The sequence below is a fragment of the Dasypus novemcinctus genome, chromosome 8 (assembly GCF_030445035.2).
Source record: "Dasypus novemcinctus isolate mDasNov1 chromosome 8, mDasNov1.1.hap2, whole genome shotgun sequence".
Taxonomy (NCBI): Eukaryota; Metazoa; Chordata; class Mammalia; order Cingulata; family Dasypodidae; genus Dasypus; species Dasypus novemcinctus.
In genome coordinates this window covers 5,219,014-5,238,501 of record NC_080680.1, presented here as the reverse complement: position 1 = coordinate 5,238,501, position 19,488 = coordinate 5,219,014, and the positions used below count along the sequence as shown (strand labels likewise).

The 19,488-nt window shown below is 38.1% G+C and overlaps 1 protein-coding gene across 6 annotated transcripts in view; it reads left to right on the top strand.

The window, feature by feature from the left end:
• The window catches only part of LOC139439474 (serine palmitoyltransferase 1-like), a 190,518-nt gene that overhangs the window by 51,171 nt on the left and 119,859 nt on the right, over positions 1–19,488 (top strand). For all 6 annotated transcript variants that reach the window (XR_011649327.1, XR_011649326.1, XR_011649325.1 and 3 more), the window contains exons 6-7: positions 5,784–5,838; positions 9,104–9,229. Coding sequence is in view for 3 of the 6 variants with exons in the window: in XM_071216570.1 (XP_071072671.1) it covers positions 5,784–5,838; positions 9,104–9,229 (181 nt within the window). In the remaining 3 variants the exon portion in view is untranslated. The remainder of the gene's footprint in view (positions 1–5,783; positions 5,839–9,103; positions 9,230–19,488) is intronic.

Sequence of the window (19,488 nt, the reverse complement as noted above, 5' to 3'; positions counted from 1 at the left end):
TTCTGAGGAGGAAATCAAGAAAAAAATCCTATTATAAAAGCAATTAAAAGAATCAAATATCCAGCAACAAATTTAACCACAGATATAAAGGATTTGTATACAGAAATTATGAAACATTTCTAAAAGATATTAAAAAAGACCTGAATAAATGGAAGAACATTTCATGTTTATGGATTAGAAGTCTAAATATTGTTAAGATGACAATGAACCCAAAACGATTTTCACATTCAACAAGATTCCAATCAAAACTAACAGCCTTTCTTTGCAAGAAAAGCCAATTATCAAATTTATTTGGAAGGGTAAGGGGCCCTACATAGTCAAAAACATCTTGAAAAAGAAGAACAAAGTTGGAGGACTTTCACTTCCTGACTTAAAGCATACCACAAAGCTAAAATTGTCAAATAGCATGATACTAGCCTAAAGATAGATATACTGACCAATGGAATCAAATGAGAATTCAGAAACAGACCCTGACATATTTGGGCTATTGATTTTGACGACAGCCAAGTCCACTCAATTGGGACAGAACAGTCTCTTCAAGAAATAGTGCTGGGAGAATTGGATTTCCATATCCCAAAGAATGAAAGGGGACTCCTATCTCACCCCTCATGCAAAAATTAACTCAAAATAGATCAAAGCCCTAAATATAAGGTCCATAAAACTCCTCTAAGAAAATATATGGAAGTGTCTTTAGGATCTTGTGCCAAGCAATGGATTTCTTAGACTTTACACCTAAAGCACAACAAAGAAACAATAAAGATAAATGGGTTCTCCTCAAAATTAAAAAAAAAAACTTCTGCAACAAAACCCTTTGGCCGGAAAGTGAAAAGACAATCTTCTCAATGGAAGAAAATCTTTGGAAACTACATATCCAAAAAGGGTCTAAAAATCAGAATATATAAAGAAATTCTACAACTCATCAATAAAAAGGCAAACAACTCAATTAGACAATGCAAAAACTTGACAAGACATTTCTCTAAAGAGCCTATAAAAATGGCTATTTAAGCACATGAAAAGATGCCCAACATCACTAGTTATTAGGGAAATGCAAATCAAAACCACTTTGAGATATCATTTCACATTCACTAGAATGGCTACTATTAAGAAAATAGACAACTACGATTGTTGGAGAGGATGTGGAGAAAAAGGTCCACTCTTTCCTTGCTAGTGGGAATGTAAAATGGTGCAGCTGCTGTGGAAGACAGTTTGTCTATTCCTCAGGAAACTAACTATAGAATAACTATATTTATTATAGTAATTTATTACTTACTATTATTCTATTATAGACATTATTATTCTAGTAATGGAAGAACTTGTATCATTGCTATAAAGGCAGTGGCCACCAGAGGTTCCAAGAGAAGGGAGATGGAAGAAAAGTGTAACATGGGGGCATTTTCAGAAAAATGGAATTGTCCTGCATGAATCCCCTATATTTTTTAAATGTTTAATTAAGCTAAAGCTGCTTTAAAAATTAAAAAATTTAAAAAAAATAGAGTTACCATATGATCCAGCAATCCTGCTACTAAGTATATACTCAAAAGAATTGAAAGTACATATTTGAACACTCATTTTCAGAGGAGCAACATTATTTTTAATAGACAAAAAAAAAAAAACGAAAAAAACAAAAAACACAGCAAGAACCAAAAACCCAATACCCATTAATTAATTATTTAATCTAAAATGTGGTATATCCATAGTATGCATTATTTGGCAAAATAATAAAAAGAATCATGTAGACAAAATATCTAGAATGTCTACAACATGCATTATCTGTAGGTCAGAAAAAATAGGTTAATGGTTGACAAGGTACTGGGGTATGTTGGTGGAATGGGGAGTGACTGCCAATGTGTATGCTCTACAATGAATTTCAAAATGCGGATTTGCTTTTGAAAGAAACAATCAGGGGACGTGCCCTCCGCTTGGGCGCTCGGGCGCCCGCCCCCGCCCTCCGCCGTGGGCTCGAGCCGCCACGGAGCGGCCGCCGGAGCGCGACCGCCGGGCCACCTGGCCCTCGCCCACGCTCGCTTCCTGAAGGGCACCCACGCCGAGGCCGAGGCGCTGTACTCCGCGTACCTCGGCACGAGGCCCGGCAGCAAATGCAGCCCTGAGGATTTGGCTACTGCCTATAACAATAGGGGGCAAATCAAGTACTTCAGGGGTGATTTTTATGAAGCCATGGATGACTACACATCTGCCATCGAAGTCCTACCCAATTTTGAAGTTCCGTATTACAACAGGGGCTTCATACTGTATAGGCTGGGATATTTTGATGAGGCTTTGGAAGATTTCAAGAAAGTATTAGATTTAAATCCTGGATTTCAAGATGCTACATTGAGCTTAAAACAGACTATTCTAGACAAAGAAGAAAAACAAAGAAGAAATTATTGAACATTTTATTTTAATTGAACTATTGACTCATAATCCTTATACCTGGCATTTAATTGTCTCTAATTTAAAATAGGTATTGAACTATTTTGGTTTATAGTTAAGAAAAAGAGATTTATGCATTAGTACTGAAAGTTAAATAATATGTATAATATAGTTAATTTCAGATTGAGGAAATATTTATGTTGAATAGGTATGCTTCTATAAAGTATAACTATGTAATATCAAAGCATACTTTGATATTATCACAGTATAATACCTAAAGAAATATAAGGTTGCGACGGTTTGCTCGGTTGGTAGAGGTGGGGTCTGACTGCAGACGAGGGGTCAGTCCAGCTCTGGACGAGGGGTCGGTCCCGCTTGGGACGAGGGGTCGGTCCCACTTGGGACGAGGGGTTGGTTCGGCAGCAGACGAGGGATCGGTCTCACAAGGGGTTGCGCGGTTCGGCTGACGGGGTCGCCCGGCGAAGCCGGCGACGAGGGGGTCGCCCGGAGAAGCAGGCGATGAACTGGGGATAAGGGAGGCCAGGCCCTTGTCGGGGGCTCTCAGGACTGGAGGGCGCACGGCAGAAGAACTACCGCAGAGACAAGGTAAACAGGCAAGTCCACTTTATTGAGGGAGAGGCAACAGTTTTATAGGGGCTGGGGAAGGCTGATTGGTTGAAGCCACACCCTGTTCTGATTGGTTGCCGGTGAAAGGTGAGTGGGCGGTACTGGACGGGGAGGGGTGGTGGTTAGGGATTGGCTGTCGCTGTTGCTGGGGGAAGGGGCAGGGTTTAGGGATTGGTGGCTGCTGTTGCTGGGGTGGAGGGCAGACTTGAGTCTCCCGCCCACGCCTGGCTGTTGCTGCTGTTGGGGGGGAGGGAAAAGAGCACACTGGATTTTTCCCCCATGCCTGGCTGTTGCTGCTGTCGGGGGAGGGGAAAAGGGCAGACTGGAATTTTCCGCCCTGCGCCTGCGCAGGGAGAAGGAAGAAGAAGGGTGCCGCCCCACAGTCATCGTGTGGCACCATACGGGAGGAGGGGCGGACGCGGAAGCATGGCTGCCGAGAAGGGGAGACCCGAGGGCACTCTGCGCCCATGCCGAGCTTCCTTCAGGGGTGGCGGTGAGCCCGACCAACCACCCTTTTATGGGGGCAGCGGAATTAGGCCTACTGCGGCCGCTCCCCTCGCCAAGCCAGCAAACCACACTTCAGCCCGAGGGGTGACTGCATAAGGTATTTTCTTCATTAAAACAATTCTTTTGCTATTTTTTATTCCCAACTTTTTATTATAAAAATGTTATATCTTCAGAAAAGTTGAAAGAGTAATAAATACTGTGAGATTCTTCAAAAAAAAAAAAAAGAAACAAACATAAAAACATAAGACATGCATAAAAGATGAAAGTGAAAAAGGAAGCTGGGGTTAAAACACTGGTAAAGAAAAACAGGTTTACAGAAAAGTATTTGCTTTGCTTAACGATAACGGATTCACCTGGAATATATAAAATGAAGAATTTATATACTCTCACCCACATATATACAACATGTACTTAGCCAAAGACAAATACCAAGGACAAATTAATACATTTGTCATTGAAGTAGGAGATTTTAGATATATCTCTTAGAAACTGATAGAACATAGATTTGTAAAAGTTAGAGAAAATTAGTCAACATAATTAACAAGCCTCATCTAAACATCTTAGTCTTCCATGAGCCATTAAACAATGTGTATTATTTGTAGTCATCATGGAACATTAGGAACAACCAAAACTCTATTCAAGGGATGTTTCAACAAATATGAAAGAATTTTTTACATAAGAATCTCATTCTTTGTGCAAAATGGTTACTTAAAATAGAAGATAAGTTTGAGTTGCTAAAAATTCATTGTTTATTAATTTGTAGGTAAAGAGAATTCCGTGAAATTATGAAATTTTGGAACCACATAACAAAAACATTGAAATTAAAATATGTAGGATGTTATGAAGTGATGTTTAGAGGGAAATTATAGGCTTAAATTTATTAACCATTTTTTAAAAAAGATTAAAAATTAGTGAGATAAGCATTGAACTCAGAAATTTTAAAAACTGCAAGAAAATAAGTCTAAGGAAGGTGAAAGAAATAAAGAAAATAATAGAGGAAAACAAGAAACAACAAAAATATGAGCAAATAAACAAAAGGGAATGTAAAGAGAATAAAAAGATGGATCTCTTTAAATAAAGAAATGAACGGCGCGGACGCGGAGGTTGATGGGAAATTAATTCCTTCCCGTGCAGGGTGCCGCGCAGCACTCTGGGAAAGAGTCCCCCCCCCCACCCCGCGTCTGTGCTCATGCGGAGATGCAAGCCTCGCCTCCTTCCGCTTTCTAGTACGGTTTTGGAGACGGTTGGTGCGCACAGAGTCCACCTGGGTGAGAGCGCTTGGGACCTGCAGGGAAGGTCGGGCTTGTACTCAGGGCAGGGTGGGAGTTCCCGGAACCCCTGGGGCGGGACCCCAAAGTCACCGCCGGGCCCGCGCCCCCCACACAGGCGGAAGAGGCGGTGGGAGCTTGCGGGGGGCGCGGCCGAGAAAGCCCCCTCGCGGGAAAGAAATGTGCGTGTATACTCGACAGTGGTGCCAAACCAGGGGCGAGAGGAGCAGCAGCACTTCCCTGCAGATGAGGGGCAGGCAGCGACTACTTCACGACTCTGTGCGGAGAGTTAGGTGAGCTGTCACCCGAGGCGTTAGCCAGGTGCCAGGAACAGGTGCCAGCACAGGCTTTATTCCCCTGAGGTCGGTGTCAACTGCATTTAAAACACACAAGTCAGAACCTCAGGTTCCTGAAGTGATGCTGAGCCAGATAGCACCAGAGGTTTGTCCAGGGTCGCCCAGCTGTGATAGAGCCAGGACGGATGCACAGGGCCCTTCATCCTCTCACGTCGAAGGGACCTTGGGAAGAGGTCTGCGAAACTACAACCCGGTGAAAAGAAATCAGTTAGAAATTCCTTGCTCCAAAGCATGGCCATGCCTTTTCCTGGGCTTTCTGTGTATTCTCTAGCCAGAGACGAAGGTGAATGGATGAAGGGCACAGCCTGTCTTTGTCTACTAGGTTAGTTTTAAAATGAGACAGCAGTGCCTTATCTTTTCATATACTTCAGTCATTTGTTGGTGTTAGTTTTTCTGTTAATCACTTAAATCGACCGACAAAAGTTTATGTTCACCCAGTGAAAACCTGCGGGCTTAAGTGTCCATAATCATTTGAGTCTTGTGTGCACAGAGGTTCCACTTGTACGTGGGCCATCCCGTGCCTTTCCAAGGGTGGACGGCCTGTATTCCCACAGAAGGCTGCGCCCCAGCTGGGATGCTGAGATTGTTAGCAGGTAAATCTTGGCTCATTGGGTAGGTCTGCCCTCATGACACCAGTCCTCTTTTTTACCCCCAGAAAACTGTCAAAATTCTCTACACTTCAAGAAACACAGAAAATGAACAGGTTTCAGGTGAGTTCTTTATTCTTCATTCTGTATTTTGGATTTATGAAGTTTATAGGGTTCATACGTTAAATGGAAAAAAAATGGAATATGTTAATCTTTAGTTAAAATAATCACGAGTTTCGGTGTCTTAGGATGTTTACTGCCGGGCGTTGGTAGACATCTTCATCAGGATATGTAATGTCTCTCCTTTTAGCAGTTTCCTGAGATGTTATTTTAGTCATGTTATGTCCAAATCTAACATTTCTGGGTCTAGCGTGGGCTCTGCTTTCTGTGCTGTAGCATACTCTAAATACTGCAAGTTGTAGAACCTAGAGGCAACATTTTGGTGCCTCCTTGGGCACACCCATTGTTATTTTTCGAACAAAATTTTTTGACAAATAATGTGCACATACAGTTCTAAGGTATACATAAGGAGTCCTGTTAACATCTTTTTCCCTACCTATCATATGCCGTCTACACTTTTTATTGGTTTGTATCAGCCTTTCATATTTTATTTATAAAGAGACAATCAGAGTGTGTTCTAATTTCCTCTCCATTGTTAGCCACCGCAATACTGTATACACCTGTTCTATACCTGTTTTTTTAAATATGTTCTGGGCATTTTTAAATATGAGTCCTTTTCTTCATAAGCATTGTCGTTTTTTCAGATGCGTGGTATTCCAGTTTTTGAAAGCACCAAGGGGTGTTAAACCAGCCTCCTATTGAAGGCACTAGATTGGTGTGTAATAAATTAGTCCATATATGTGGAATGATATGTAGGTGAGACTGTGGGTAAAATGGTAGAAGGAGAATGCATGGTCAGAGTTTAATGAATTTTTCATTTTGTTAAATATGAAAATACAGTGCAATTACTCTCCATAGAGGGTAGAACATTTTCCATTCCTGAGTATTCATAGTTGTTGGTAATTCATACTTCGCGTTTGAGTACCTGCTGTCCACCAGACACTGTTCTGGTCACTGGGGAGACAGCAATGAGCACAATAGACAGACTCACTGTCCTCATGGAGTTTACATTCAGATTTGTGGAAAGAAACAATAAACTTAAAGAGATTTTATGTTGTATTTTGAAATTTGGTCCTTGATGTGGAAAAAATAAATCAGCACTAAGTACTATAGAAAGTGTTGGAAAGCAAGATTAAAAAAAAAAATTATAGGTGATATGATTAAAGAAGTAGAAAACCTAGATGCATATATAGAATAAATGTTAGAATTAATGTAGTTAACAAGGTGGTTGGTACAAGGTCCATATTTTTAAAAAAATCAGTTTATCTCTCAGCCAGCAACAAGCAATTTAAAAAGTGAAATCTCACATACTATCAAATACCCAGAATAACTCTGTTTCTCCCGTTAGCTGTTTTACCTCTACCTGAACTCCTGAAGAATTTCCTGCACCTTGTGTAGAGAGCTCTTTTCATCAACATTTTCTTCATATTCTGCTGGATATGTGCAAATTTGCTCCCAAGGGTTTCTGACTGTTCTTCAATTAATTGCTTTGCTACTTGTTCATTCCACAGTACATTATGATTCTAAATCATCTTGAGTTGGAGCTTAGACATTTTTCTGCACTGTCCTGAGAAACCTGCTCCTTTTCCATCTTCTGTGTTTATGTTAGAATGTGGGCAACATTCCTTGTTTTTCTTACCTTATAACATCTAATTTTTATCTTGCAGAATTTCCTCAAATTTCCTTGCCTTTGATGACCAGCCTCCCTGTATTCACTTGTAATTATATGTTTAGTGTAGAATTTATATTTTACCTGAGTGTGTGAGTATACTTAGGATGCAGGGTATATAAATGCATGTGTTCAGGTCATTATCTTGAACTAGAAAAATCTTTTATCCTTGAAATCATCTCTTAATTCCCACCATTCTGCCCAGGTTCTCTTTCTAGCACTCAGGAAACTCTTGTAAGACTTTTTGCCTTATTTCTTTTCTGCCAAGTACGTTGTTCTCTCAGTTCTGTCCTCGGTACCTTTCTCTCCTCAGTTTTTATGTTTTCTCTCAGCTGGCGGATTCTCTGATACTGCTCTTTGTGTTAGTTGTACTAAGTCCACTGTAACAATTTGCCATACACTGAGGGGTTTAAAACTACAGAAATGTCCTGTCTTTCAGTTTGGGAGGCTAGAAGTCTGAAGTCTAGGTACTGAGGGGCCTTGCTCCCTTTTCACCTACTGGAGGAATAGCCGTCACCTCGTCTAGCTGCTGGGACCCTGGGGACTCCTTGGCTTATGACTGCATGACTCCAGCATCTGCTGCCATCGTCACGTGGTTGTCTTTCTCCACATCTGTGTTCCTGTGTCCAAATTTCCCTCTTAGAAGGATGCCAGTCATGCTTTATTTGAGACCACCCTCACCCAGTATGACCTCATCTGCACTAATCACATCTGCAAGGACTGCTTACAATAACTTCTTGTTCTAAGGTTCTAGGTGGACATCAATTTTGGAGGGCCAGGGGTTGTGTCTCCACTTAACCTAATATACCACCTTAATGAGTAATGTCTCCTAAGGCCTCAACTTCTCTTTCCACCTCCCTTGTGGTTCCAAAGTCATGTAACCAGCTGTGCAGGGGGTAATTCCACCTGTATGTTCACAGATATTTTGAGTGCAACATGAGCAGGATGTGCCTCGCTCATGCTCTGCATCTGGCCTTCCAGTCTCAGGATAAAAGCTCAGCAGCTAGCCCACTGCTTGTGCAGTGGCTGTTGGTCACTACCAAGCAATGAGTGTCTCACGGAATTAGATTCATAGATTCATATGCTTCATCCCTATAGCTTTGCCTTCATATAAGTGAGCACTTCTCACATTGGCTGTTGAAGATATTCTGCATGCTTCTAGGGCATTACTTCTGAAATGCAGATCTGGGTGGGCGAAATACCTACAGAGCTTACACATGCCTCTGCATTGATTCCCCATTACTGCCAAGTGGGGTTATGTCTACCCTAGAGAGTGCTCAGGGCAAGGCACGGGTATATAAGGTAAACTGTTTTTAATAACTTCCTCTAAAAAAATCACTAAGCTTTATTAGTACCAAATTAACTGATAGTGCCTATATATAGCTTGTAAATAAATGCAAATGAATCAGGGCATGAGCAGAATGTTTGTACTAATTGTGTGAGTGTCCCCCAAGAATAAGACAAAGTTCGGTCATGGTAGGCATTCTTTGTGAGATTTCTCTTTAACTCATTAGGAAACATGAAGAATTAGATCCCGAAGGTATTTCCCGTGTCACCTGTTTCTGGACCCTCACGTTGACCAGGGATGTGCTGTTACAGGCCTCAGTGTCATTCAAGGATGTGGCTGTGGAGTTCACCCCGGAGGAGTGGCAGCTCCTGACCCCGCCCAGAAGACCCTGTACAGGGAGGTGATGCTGGAGAACTACGGCCACCTCCTCTCTGTGGGTGAGCAATTTTGGTTTTCCATCAACTTTAAAAGTCTTTTTGTAGCTATTTGCAGTCATCCCCACCCTACTCCTTGGTAACCACTGATAGGCTTTTTGTTGTATTAGTTTCACCTTTTCTGAAATATCATAAAATGGAATCATAGAGTGTGTATGTTGTACAATATGTGCTCTTTTTCCTCACTTCTTTTTCTTAAACTAATTATTTTGAGATTCATACATGTTTTGGGGTGTAGTAGTGGTCTGTTTTTATTGAAACATGGTATTCCATTATCCGTATATAACATCATTTGTTTCCAGTTTGGTACTACATCAATAAAGCTATTGTAAACATTCAAGGGTAAGTCTATATATGTATACATGCTTTCATTTCTCTTACATAGAGATGCAGATCTGTTTTCTTGGATCTTTATGGTAAGTGTGTATGTCACCCTATAAGAAACTGCCAAGAATTTCGAGCATGTCTGTACCATTTTCATGCCCATGAGAATTCCAGTGGCTCTACACCTTCGTCACCTGTACTTGGTATTATAAAGCTTACTAACTGATTTTAACTGCTGAGTTTGGTATCAGATAGTGTTTTACTGGCTTTCAATTTACATTTTCTTGATGAATAATGATGAAGCTCTTTCCATATGTCTTTTGGCCTTTTTTATATCTTTTATAGCATTTCACATTATTAGTTCCTTTTTCCTTTTTTACTGGGTTTTTGGTTTTATTCTTATTGGCCTAAAAATTCTTTTTCTAATGTAGATAAACTTTATAAGATATTTGTTTTCCATCATTTTTTCTCCCGTTTGTGGCTTGCCCTTTTTATTTCCTAAAGAATGTCTTGAGGGACAAAGGTGTTCATCTCAGTGAGGTCGTATTTTCTTTTCTTTTATGTTCCATGTGTTATTTCCCCCTATTTAAGAAATCTTTGCCTAACCCCAAGGTTACTAACATTTTTCTCCCCATCTTTTTCCTAGAAGTTTTATTTGTTTAGGTTTTGTGGTGAGATGTAGTTAATTCTATGTATGGTGTATAACGCCAAGCTTGCTGCACAGACTGTTCTTTCTCCATTAACTTGCTTTGGCACCTTTGTTGAAAATTTATATATAGAACTGTTTCTGGACTCTAGTCTGTCAATCTTGATGCTTTTGGTTAATATACATGAGTAGGAACTTTGAAATCAGGAAGGATAAGTATTCTAACCCTTTTGTTTTCTATAAAATTATCTTGGCACTTACTCATTCTTTGCCTTTCCATATAAATCTTAGAAGCATTTGGCATTTTCCCTTCATATCCTGCTGAGATTGAGATCAGTATTGCCCTTACACAGTAGATAATTTGGCAAGAATTTACAATCTAACAACATTGAGCCTTGTGATTTATGAAAAATGTGTATTTCCTTTCATATAGCTCTTTACATTTTTTTCTACAGTGTTTTGTAGTTTTTGTCTTAACCCCTACTTTGTTAGTTACATTTCCTGAACTCAATATTATTTTAAATGGTGTTTGCTTTAAATTCATTTTTTAATTGTTGGAAGAATATTGGAATACAGTTATTTATTTATGGTAAATAGTAAAGCTGTGTCTTGTGGCCTTGCTAACCTCACCTACTACTTGTACTAGATGTTTTATAGATACCTTAATGAGTTTTACATGGATAGTGAGGTCATATGTGAGTAAAGAAATTTTTTCTTTTTCTTTTTCCTTTCCAGTCTTTCTTTTTCTTTATCGAACTTTTTAGAAGTTCCAGTGTTATATTTATTGAATACAAGTGGTTAGAAGGGATGTCTTTGTCTTCTTGAGCTGAGAGTGAAAATACTTAATCATTTGCCACTAAATATATTAGTGTAGGTTTTTAATAGGTGACCTTTATGAGGTTAAGGAAATTCCTTAAAAAAATTTTTTTTTTCTAACTAATCAATAGATGTTGGAGTTTAAACTTTTTTTTTTCTGTCTTATTGCCATCTTATGATTTTTCTTTTTCAGATGTGAATTAACATTGCTTTAGGAGTGCTTATCTTCCCTTCCTCAGATTAGCACAATTTGGTCATATAGTTTCCTTTTTATATATTGTTGGATATGGTTTGTCAACATTTTCTTAAGGACTTTGCACCTATGTTTGTGAAGGACTTTTTGTTTGTTTATTTTCTTATATCTTTTCCTGGTTCTTTTGGCACGGTAAAGCTTGCTTCCTAAAATGTATCAAAAGGTGTTATCTCTATCACAATATTCTAAAAGACTTTATATAGATTTAGTACTATTTCTTCCTTAGGTGTGTGATAGATTTCATCTGGGAGCAGTCTTGCCTGGTGGGAAGAATTTATTTTTATTTTTATTTTTTTAATGTATTTTTTATTTATTTTTAAAAGATACTTAGATTACATAAAATGTTATATAAAAAAATATAAGGGAGTCCTATATGCCCCACTCCCCACACCTCCTGCTTTTCCCCACATCAACAACCTCCTTCATTAGTGTGACACATTTATTGCACTTGATGAACATATCCTGGAGTACTGCTACCAAGCATGGATCATAGTTTACATTGTAGTCTACACTCTCTCCTGCCCAGTTCTGTAGGCCAAGGCAGGATATACAATGGCCTGTATCTGTCGTTGCAATGACACTGGGGAAACACGAACTCCTGAAAATACTCCCATATTACACCTCTTTTTCCCTCTCCTTTACTTCAGCACCTCCGGTAGCCACTGTCTCCACATCAATGATACAATTTCTTCATTGCTAGAATCACAGTATGTCTATAGTAGAATACCAATAAGTCCACTCTAGTCCATATTTTATTCCCCAATCCTGAGGATTCTGGGATGGTGAGGCCCACTCTACCTCTAATTGAGAGGGAGTTCGATCCCATTTGGCTGATGGTGGAACTCTCTTGTTTGCAGTTGTAGACTCTCTTGGTTTCTTGGTGTTGTGGTTGTCCATCCTCACCTCCTTGCCAGCTGTCCTGAGAGAGTCCAACAAACTGGAAAGTAGGTGCCGCAACTCTGCCAAGGCTCAGGGCCCATTGGGCACATGGAGAGCACAGAGATTTAAGTTTCTTGGACATACACCTACCAACTCCAGTACCAACCATAGGTTCAAATAAAGGGACAGAAGAGGCATGTGCAGAGAAGTCACATCTGAGTCCAACTTTCACACGCAGGATCACAAACTCTAAGGTAGGGCCCACTGGCAAGGCACCAAACTCCAGAGCCATCTGTCATGACCGTAGGACCTGGGTGTCTCCAGAGCCGTCAGGTAGAATCTACTTTGGCTGTCTATGAGATCCTGGTGAGACTTGCAGAAGCGTTACCTTTCTGATGACTTCCTGACTCACTTTGAAGTCTCCCAGCTGTACTCATTTTTCTTTACCCTTTCTGCCTTTTATTCAAGGTCTTTTTCCAGTTGCATCACCAGCTAGTGCTTGGTAGTAATCCCTCAGTGCCTGGGAGGCTCACCCCCAGGAGCCATGCCCCTGCTGGGGGGAAGGCAGTGCACCTATATGCTAAATTTGGCTTAGAGGGAGGCCACATTTAACCAACATGGAGGCTCCCAGGAGGCAATTCCCAGGCAGTGTAGGAAGGATTTAAAGTACAGATTCAATTATTTTTAATAGATATAATGCTGTAGAGGTTAGCTGTTTAATTTTTTTTTTTTTAAGATTTATTTCTTTCTTTCCCCTTCCACCCACCCCCCACCCCCGGTTGTCTGTTCTCTGTGTCTGTTTGCTGTGTCTTCTTTGTCTGCTTCTGTTGTCAGCGGCACGGGAATCTGTGTTTCTTTTTGTTGTGTCATCTTGTTGTGTCAGCTCTCTGTGTGTGCGGCACCATTCCTGGGCAGGCTGCATTTTCTTTCGTGCTGGGCGGCTCTCCTTATGGGGCGCACTCCTTGCACATGGGGCTCCCCTATGCGGGGGACACCCCTGCATGGACGGCACGCCTTGTGCGCATCAGCACTGCGCATAGGCCAGCTCCACATGGGTCAAGGAGTGGACCTCCCATGTGGTAGACGGACGCCCTAACCACTGGGCCAAGTCTGCTGCCTTGAATGAGCTTTGGTAGTTTATATCTTTAAAACACTGTGTATATTTTATTAAAGAGATTGAAGATGCTGGTATGAAGATGTTCATGATATTCCCTACTTATATGGAGTATTTATAGTGATACTCTCTCTTTTATTCTTGATATTACTAATTTGTGTCTTTTTACTTAGTTTGTCTAGTGACTTGTAAAATATGTTGGTATGTGGGTATTGGTTTCTCTATTTTTCTGGCTTTTAAATTTATTTATTTATCTTTTCCTTTCCACTCAATTTCGGTTTCACTTGCCCTTCCAACTTTTTTTTTTTTTTTTTTTGGTGGAAGCTTAGGTCATTCTTTAAATCTATATATTTGACTATAACCTCTGATTTCGTTGCATCACACAGATTTTATTATGTTGTGTTTTCATTTTCATTTAGTTCAAGGTATTTTCTTATTTCTTTTGTGATTTCTTCTTTGACCCTTAGTTAGGCTTACCTCATTAATTTTCACATGCTATTGTGTTTCCCAATTTCTTAATGTAACAGATTTTTTATGTAATTGGTTGTTTGGAAAACATACCCTTTATAATTTATTGAAATTTTTGTTGGGCCCAGTGTAAAATCCTGGTGAATGTTCAATACATGTATGAGACTGTATTTTATTTTGTCTTTTGGATCTAGTGTTCTAAAGATGCAAGTTAATTTAAATGAACAGTTAGTATTCCTCAAGTTATTCTGTATTGTTATGCTTTTACTTACTCTTACAATTATCGAAAAAGAAGTGTTGCATCCAAGTATAAGTGTGCGTTTATCTTTTTTTAAATTGTTTCAGGAATTCATTATTAAACTTTGTGTGCTGGATTTTGTTGCATTCCTTTATATTCGGGGACATTTTTCTGGGATTTAGTAAATTACTTCAAATTAGTTTGAGCCTTGCAGACTTGCTTTTGAGATTTGTTTTATTGAGGTCAGGGGCATATTCTAGTCTAAAACTAATTTGGTCCCTCTACTAAAGGAGTATTCACTTAGGGAGCAGAGTACCGTGTCTCTTGAACATTACGCTGTCTTTTGACTCTTTTTAAACTTCCCATCTAAGTGTGCATTGTGGATTTTTCAATCTACTGCTTTCTCTTTCTGTATCATCTGGTAATTTCTTTATGTGCAAGCACAGTTCTCAACCAGAGATTCAAGGTGACCCTTCTATAGATGGCAGGAACTCTCACTCAGTACAGTTCTTTTCTCTGTGGTATTTTTTCCCACAAATTTTAGTAGTTTTGGAGTCCCTGACCTCCTAGTTTTGTCTCCTCAATTTACTGATTCCTTCAGACTCTGTTTTGGTTTCACCTTTTTGTGCTGTGGCCTGAAACTTATTTTTTCCCCTCATTTCTCTGGGATTACTGTCTGTAGTTACCATTTTCTGGTGTTACTCCATCATGACAAGAAGTGGAAGTTTCTATTCAGTCCCTTTTCTAAAGTCCAATACATGTGGCTCCCTATTTAAGACTTTGATTAATTGTGATTTCGGGGTTAAGGAGATCCCCTCTGAGTGTCAGGAAAATGTTTTTGTGTCATCTCTGCAAAGAAGGTTTCAAATGAACAACTTTGTTGTGCCGCTCCTGGAACTGTGCTGCCTTTCACACCAGAATCATAGGAGCCCATGCAGTGGGCCCAAAACCAAAATTATATCCCATTTACACAAAACGAGAAGTCATCTTGAGGCTGGAACAAGCAGAAGATTCATAGTTATCAGAGAATGGATTTCAAAACAGGTGCTTCCCAGGTAAGTTATTAAATCCTGGCAGAAGGTATCTAGGGGAAATCAGATCCAAAGTGGTCATGTTAGAGGTGGTACTATGAAATATTTTTCAGCATTCTCTATTAGAGGCCGTATAAATGTGTAAGTTAGGAAAGAATGTATCTAATAATATGTGTAAGGAGAAATTTTAACAGAAGAAAGAGAATGCAGATTTTTTCATCTTTTTTAACTGTGGAAAAAAAAAACTGAGGAAGATGATAAAAGCAATAAGATTGTGGAATAAGAATTGGAAGGGAGAGAGAAGAAACTGTCTGATATAGATAGAGACCTAAATAATAATTTGGGATGTTTGAAGTAAAAAAATAGTAAATTGGTAAAGAATAACAAAAACTCTGCATGGATCATTTATTTAAATATTTGTCAAGGTTGAATTCAGGTTATAAAACATTAAATGAGGAGGGTGCCATTTTAATAATGTTAAAGGAGACCATATAAAAAGGAGATATAAAAATTTTAAATATTTGCTTCAAGTAAATTAAGATTCATAAAACAAGACCTGTATACAAGAGACATGGAGACACATAAAATGTAGTACACCTTGATCTGTCTCTCTGATATCAAATCAGAACCCTTCAAAAATTACTGATAGTCCAGCAGATATAAAGAGCACATTTTATAAAGTGATATTCATACATAACTATACATGTCTTTCAGACTCTACAATCAAAGAGTAAAACTTTTAATTTACTGAAGTTCACATTTACTAAATGTGAAGTTTCAGCTAAAAAAAAAATCTTTAAATTCCAAAAAAACAGAAATATCAGATTTCAGTAAACCTTGAAATTGCAAACAATAAAAGAAAATAAAAACTTCTCTATCTGGGTATGAAAAATAAATACCTATTTTTAAAAATCTATTGGATAAGGACCTAGTTTGCAGAAATCAAGGAAATTATGAAAATGAAAAACTATTACTTAGTGCCTCAGGCAAAGCAATGCTTAGAGGAAAATTTGTATTCTCGTACACTTATTTAAAAATAAGTTTAAAAAGAAGACTAAGGAAAGCAGAAGAAATAAGATGAAAGCAGAAATTAATGAGTTGGAAAACTACAGTGGTATAAATAATCACTAGCCACTTTCTCAGGATAAAAAATATATTAGCAATTTAAAAGATCTAAATAAATGGAATACTATACTAAAATAAATAAATAAGCTGTAGCTAATCTAAACTAGAAAAATGAGAAACACTACTAAGGAATAACTGCAGATATATATAATAGAGTAGGATAAACATTTGGAAATTAATGAAAAACATGCAAGATATCTAAATAGAAATGTATAAAAACTATAAGAGGCTTTAAATAAACCTTAGAGGGATATAACATGTATTTAGATAGTGTATTTATAAACGGAGTATAATACCAAACAAAAATCCAATTTTTGTGTGTGTATATGTGAAGCTTGGCAAGCTGATTTGACAGTTTGCATAGCAATGAAAAGACTCAATGATAATTTAAAAATTATTTTCTAACCAATTGTTGTGAAAAGTATTGATAAACCATAGAGTTGTTCTAAACTTTTTTTGTTCCGTGGACCCCTTTGCAAGTCAGGTGAAAACCACATACCTCTTATTAATTCCACACTATACTGTGTATTATTTAATAAATATATCACACCCACACCAACACATCCCCACAAGAATAATGTGTTTTTGAATTTCAGTTCAAGCTCATGGACTCCTTGTTAAGAACCACCGATCTAGAGTATACAGTCAAAGGCATTTGGTATAATCAGAATTGTGCGTTCGTTACTTTAATCAATATTAAAGCATTTTCATTACATACATGTACAAAAGAACAAAACTTTTAACCCTTAGTAGTCACTTCTCAATCTGTGTATCCTTCCCTTGCCATATATAACTGCTAATCTATTTCCATCTCTATACTTTATTTGTATTTAAATTTTGTGTAGATAGAGTCAAATAATATGTAGTATTTTTGTCTAGATGCTTTCACTTGGCACACTTCCTTTTTCAGTTGTATTTTTGCCCAAATATCACGCTGATATTGACATCTTGTAACGTTAATGTACACTTGGCTCTGTTTCAGGGAAAAGCATTCTTACATAGGCAGTTTTAACCATACTCAGTTTTTACAAGAGAGTTCACTATGCCACACAGTTCTATGTTTCATTGTTTAGTTTTCCTTATGTAATATACACAACCTTAAAATTTCCCTTTTCACTCACAATCATATCCAAATATTAGTGCTGCTAATTACACATACAGTGATATGCTTTCACCATTTCTGTTCATTTCTGCACATTTAAAAACAATCTTTTTACCAATTCTGCACAGATTAAATCTCAGCTTTCTATTCTTTAGTCTCCTTTTTCTGACTACCTATATTCTAGCTATTAACTCCATGGGTTTTCTTATTATATTTAGTTCATAATAGCAAAGTCATATAATATTTGTCTTTTTATGTGACTTGCCTCATGTAACATAATGTCCTTCACGTTCATCCGTGTTGTCACATGCTCCACAACTTCATTTCTTCATAGCTGAATTATAGTCCATTATGTACATATGCTACTATTTACCCATTCATCAGTTGTTGGACACCTGGGTTTTTTCTATCTTTTGGCAATGTGAATTATGCCACTGTGAACATCAGTGTGCAGATGTCTGTTCATGTCACTGCTCTCAATTCTTCCAGGTATATGCCTAGTAGTGTTACGGAAGATCAATATTTCATTTCCTTAGGAACCTCAAAACAAACTTCCCACAGTAGCTGTACCATTCTGAGTTCCCACCAACAGTGACTAAGCATTCCTTTCTCTCCACATCCACTCCAGCACTTGTAGTTTTCTGTTTAATAGTGACCATTCTAATAGGTATGAAATGATATTGTAGTTCTGATTTGCATTTCCTTTATAGCTAGTGATGTTGAAAATTTTTTCAAGTGTGTTTCTTCCATTTGTTTTTCTTCTTTGGACAAATATCTATTCAAGTCTTTTGCCCATTTTTTAATATGGTCATTTGTCTTTTTATTGTTGCGTTGTTGATCTTTTTTATCTTATGAATATTAAGCCTTTGTCAGATACATGATTTCCAAATATTTTCTCTCATTGATGAGGCTGATTTTTCACCCTCTAGACAAAAATCCTTTGAGGAACAAAAGTGTTTAATATTGAAAACATCCCATTTATCTATTTTTTCTTTTGTTGCTCATGCTTTGGGTGTAAGTTTTAAGAGACCCCCACCTACTACAAGATCTTGAAAATGTTTCCCTGCATTATCTTCTAGGAGTTTTATGGTCCTTGTTTTTATGTTTAGGTCTCTGATCCTAATCATTTTGAGTTGATTCTTGTACTGGATGGGAAATAGGGGTCCTCTTTCATTCTTTTGATTGTAGACATTGAAGAGACTGTTCTGTCCCAGGAAGATAGGCTTGTCAAAATCTGTTGACCATAGAAATGTGGGTCTATTTCTGAATTCTCAAGTTGATTCCATTGATTGGTGTGTCTTTCTAATGCCAAAACCATGCTGTAATGACCACTGTAACTTTGTGATTCAAAGTCAGGAAGCATGAGTCCTCTGATTTGACTCTTCTTTTTTAGGATATTTTTGCTATATGGGGCCTCTTTCCCTTCCCAATAAATTTGGTAATTGACTTTTCTATTTCTGTAAAATAAGCTGTTAGAATTTTGATTCTAACTGTGTTGAATCTATAAATCAGTTTGGGTAGAATTGACATCTTCATGATACGTAGTCTTCTAATCCATACACACAGAATGTACTTCCATTTGATTAGGTCTTTGATTCCTTTAGCCGTGTTTTGTAGAATAAAGGCCCTTTTTAATCCTTTGTTAAATTAATTCCCAGATAATCTTTTTGTTCTGTTGTAAATGGATTTTTTTTTCTAGATTGCCCCCTCAGATTGTTCATTACTAGTGTATAGGAGCATTACTGATTTTTGTGTTTTGCTCTTATATCCTCCCACTCTGCTGAACTCATTTATTAGCTCTAGTAGTTTTGTCATAGATATTTTAAGGTTTTCTAAGTATTAGATAATATCATCTGTGAATACTGAGAGTTTACTTCCTGTTTTCTAATTTGGATGCCTTTTATTTCTTTTTCTTGCTTAATTGCTCTAGCTAGACCTTCTAGCACAATGTCGAATAACAGTGGTGACATTGGGCATCCTCGTCTTGTTCCAGATCTTAGAGGGAAAGCTTTCCGTCTTTCACCATTGAGGATGATATTAACTGTGGGTTTTTCATATATGCCTTTTATCATGTTGAGGAAATTTCCTTCTAATCCTATCTTTTGAAGTATTTTTATTAAGAAAAGACACTGCATTTTTGTGGAATCTAAACCCCCTCTTGATGTAGAGGGGGACTGGACATCGCCACCCCAGTTCCACAAGATGGAGAAATAGAGTATGAGTTAGAGTGGGCATACTGGTGTTCTGCTGGGGAAATATTGTGATT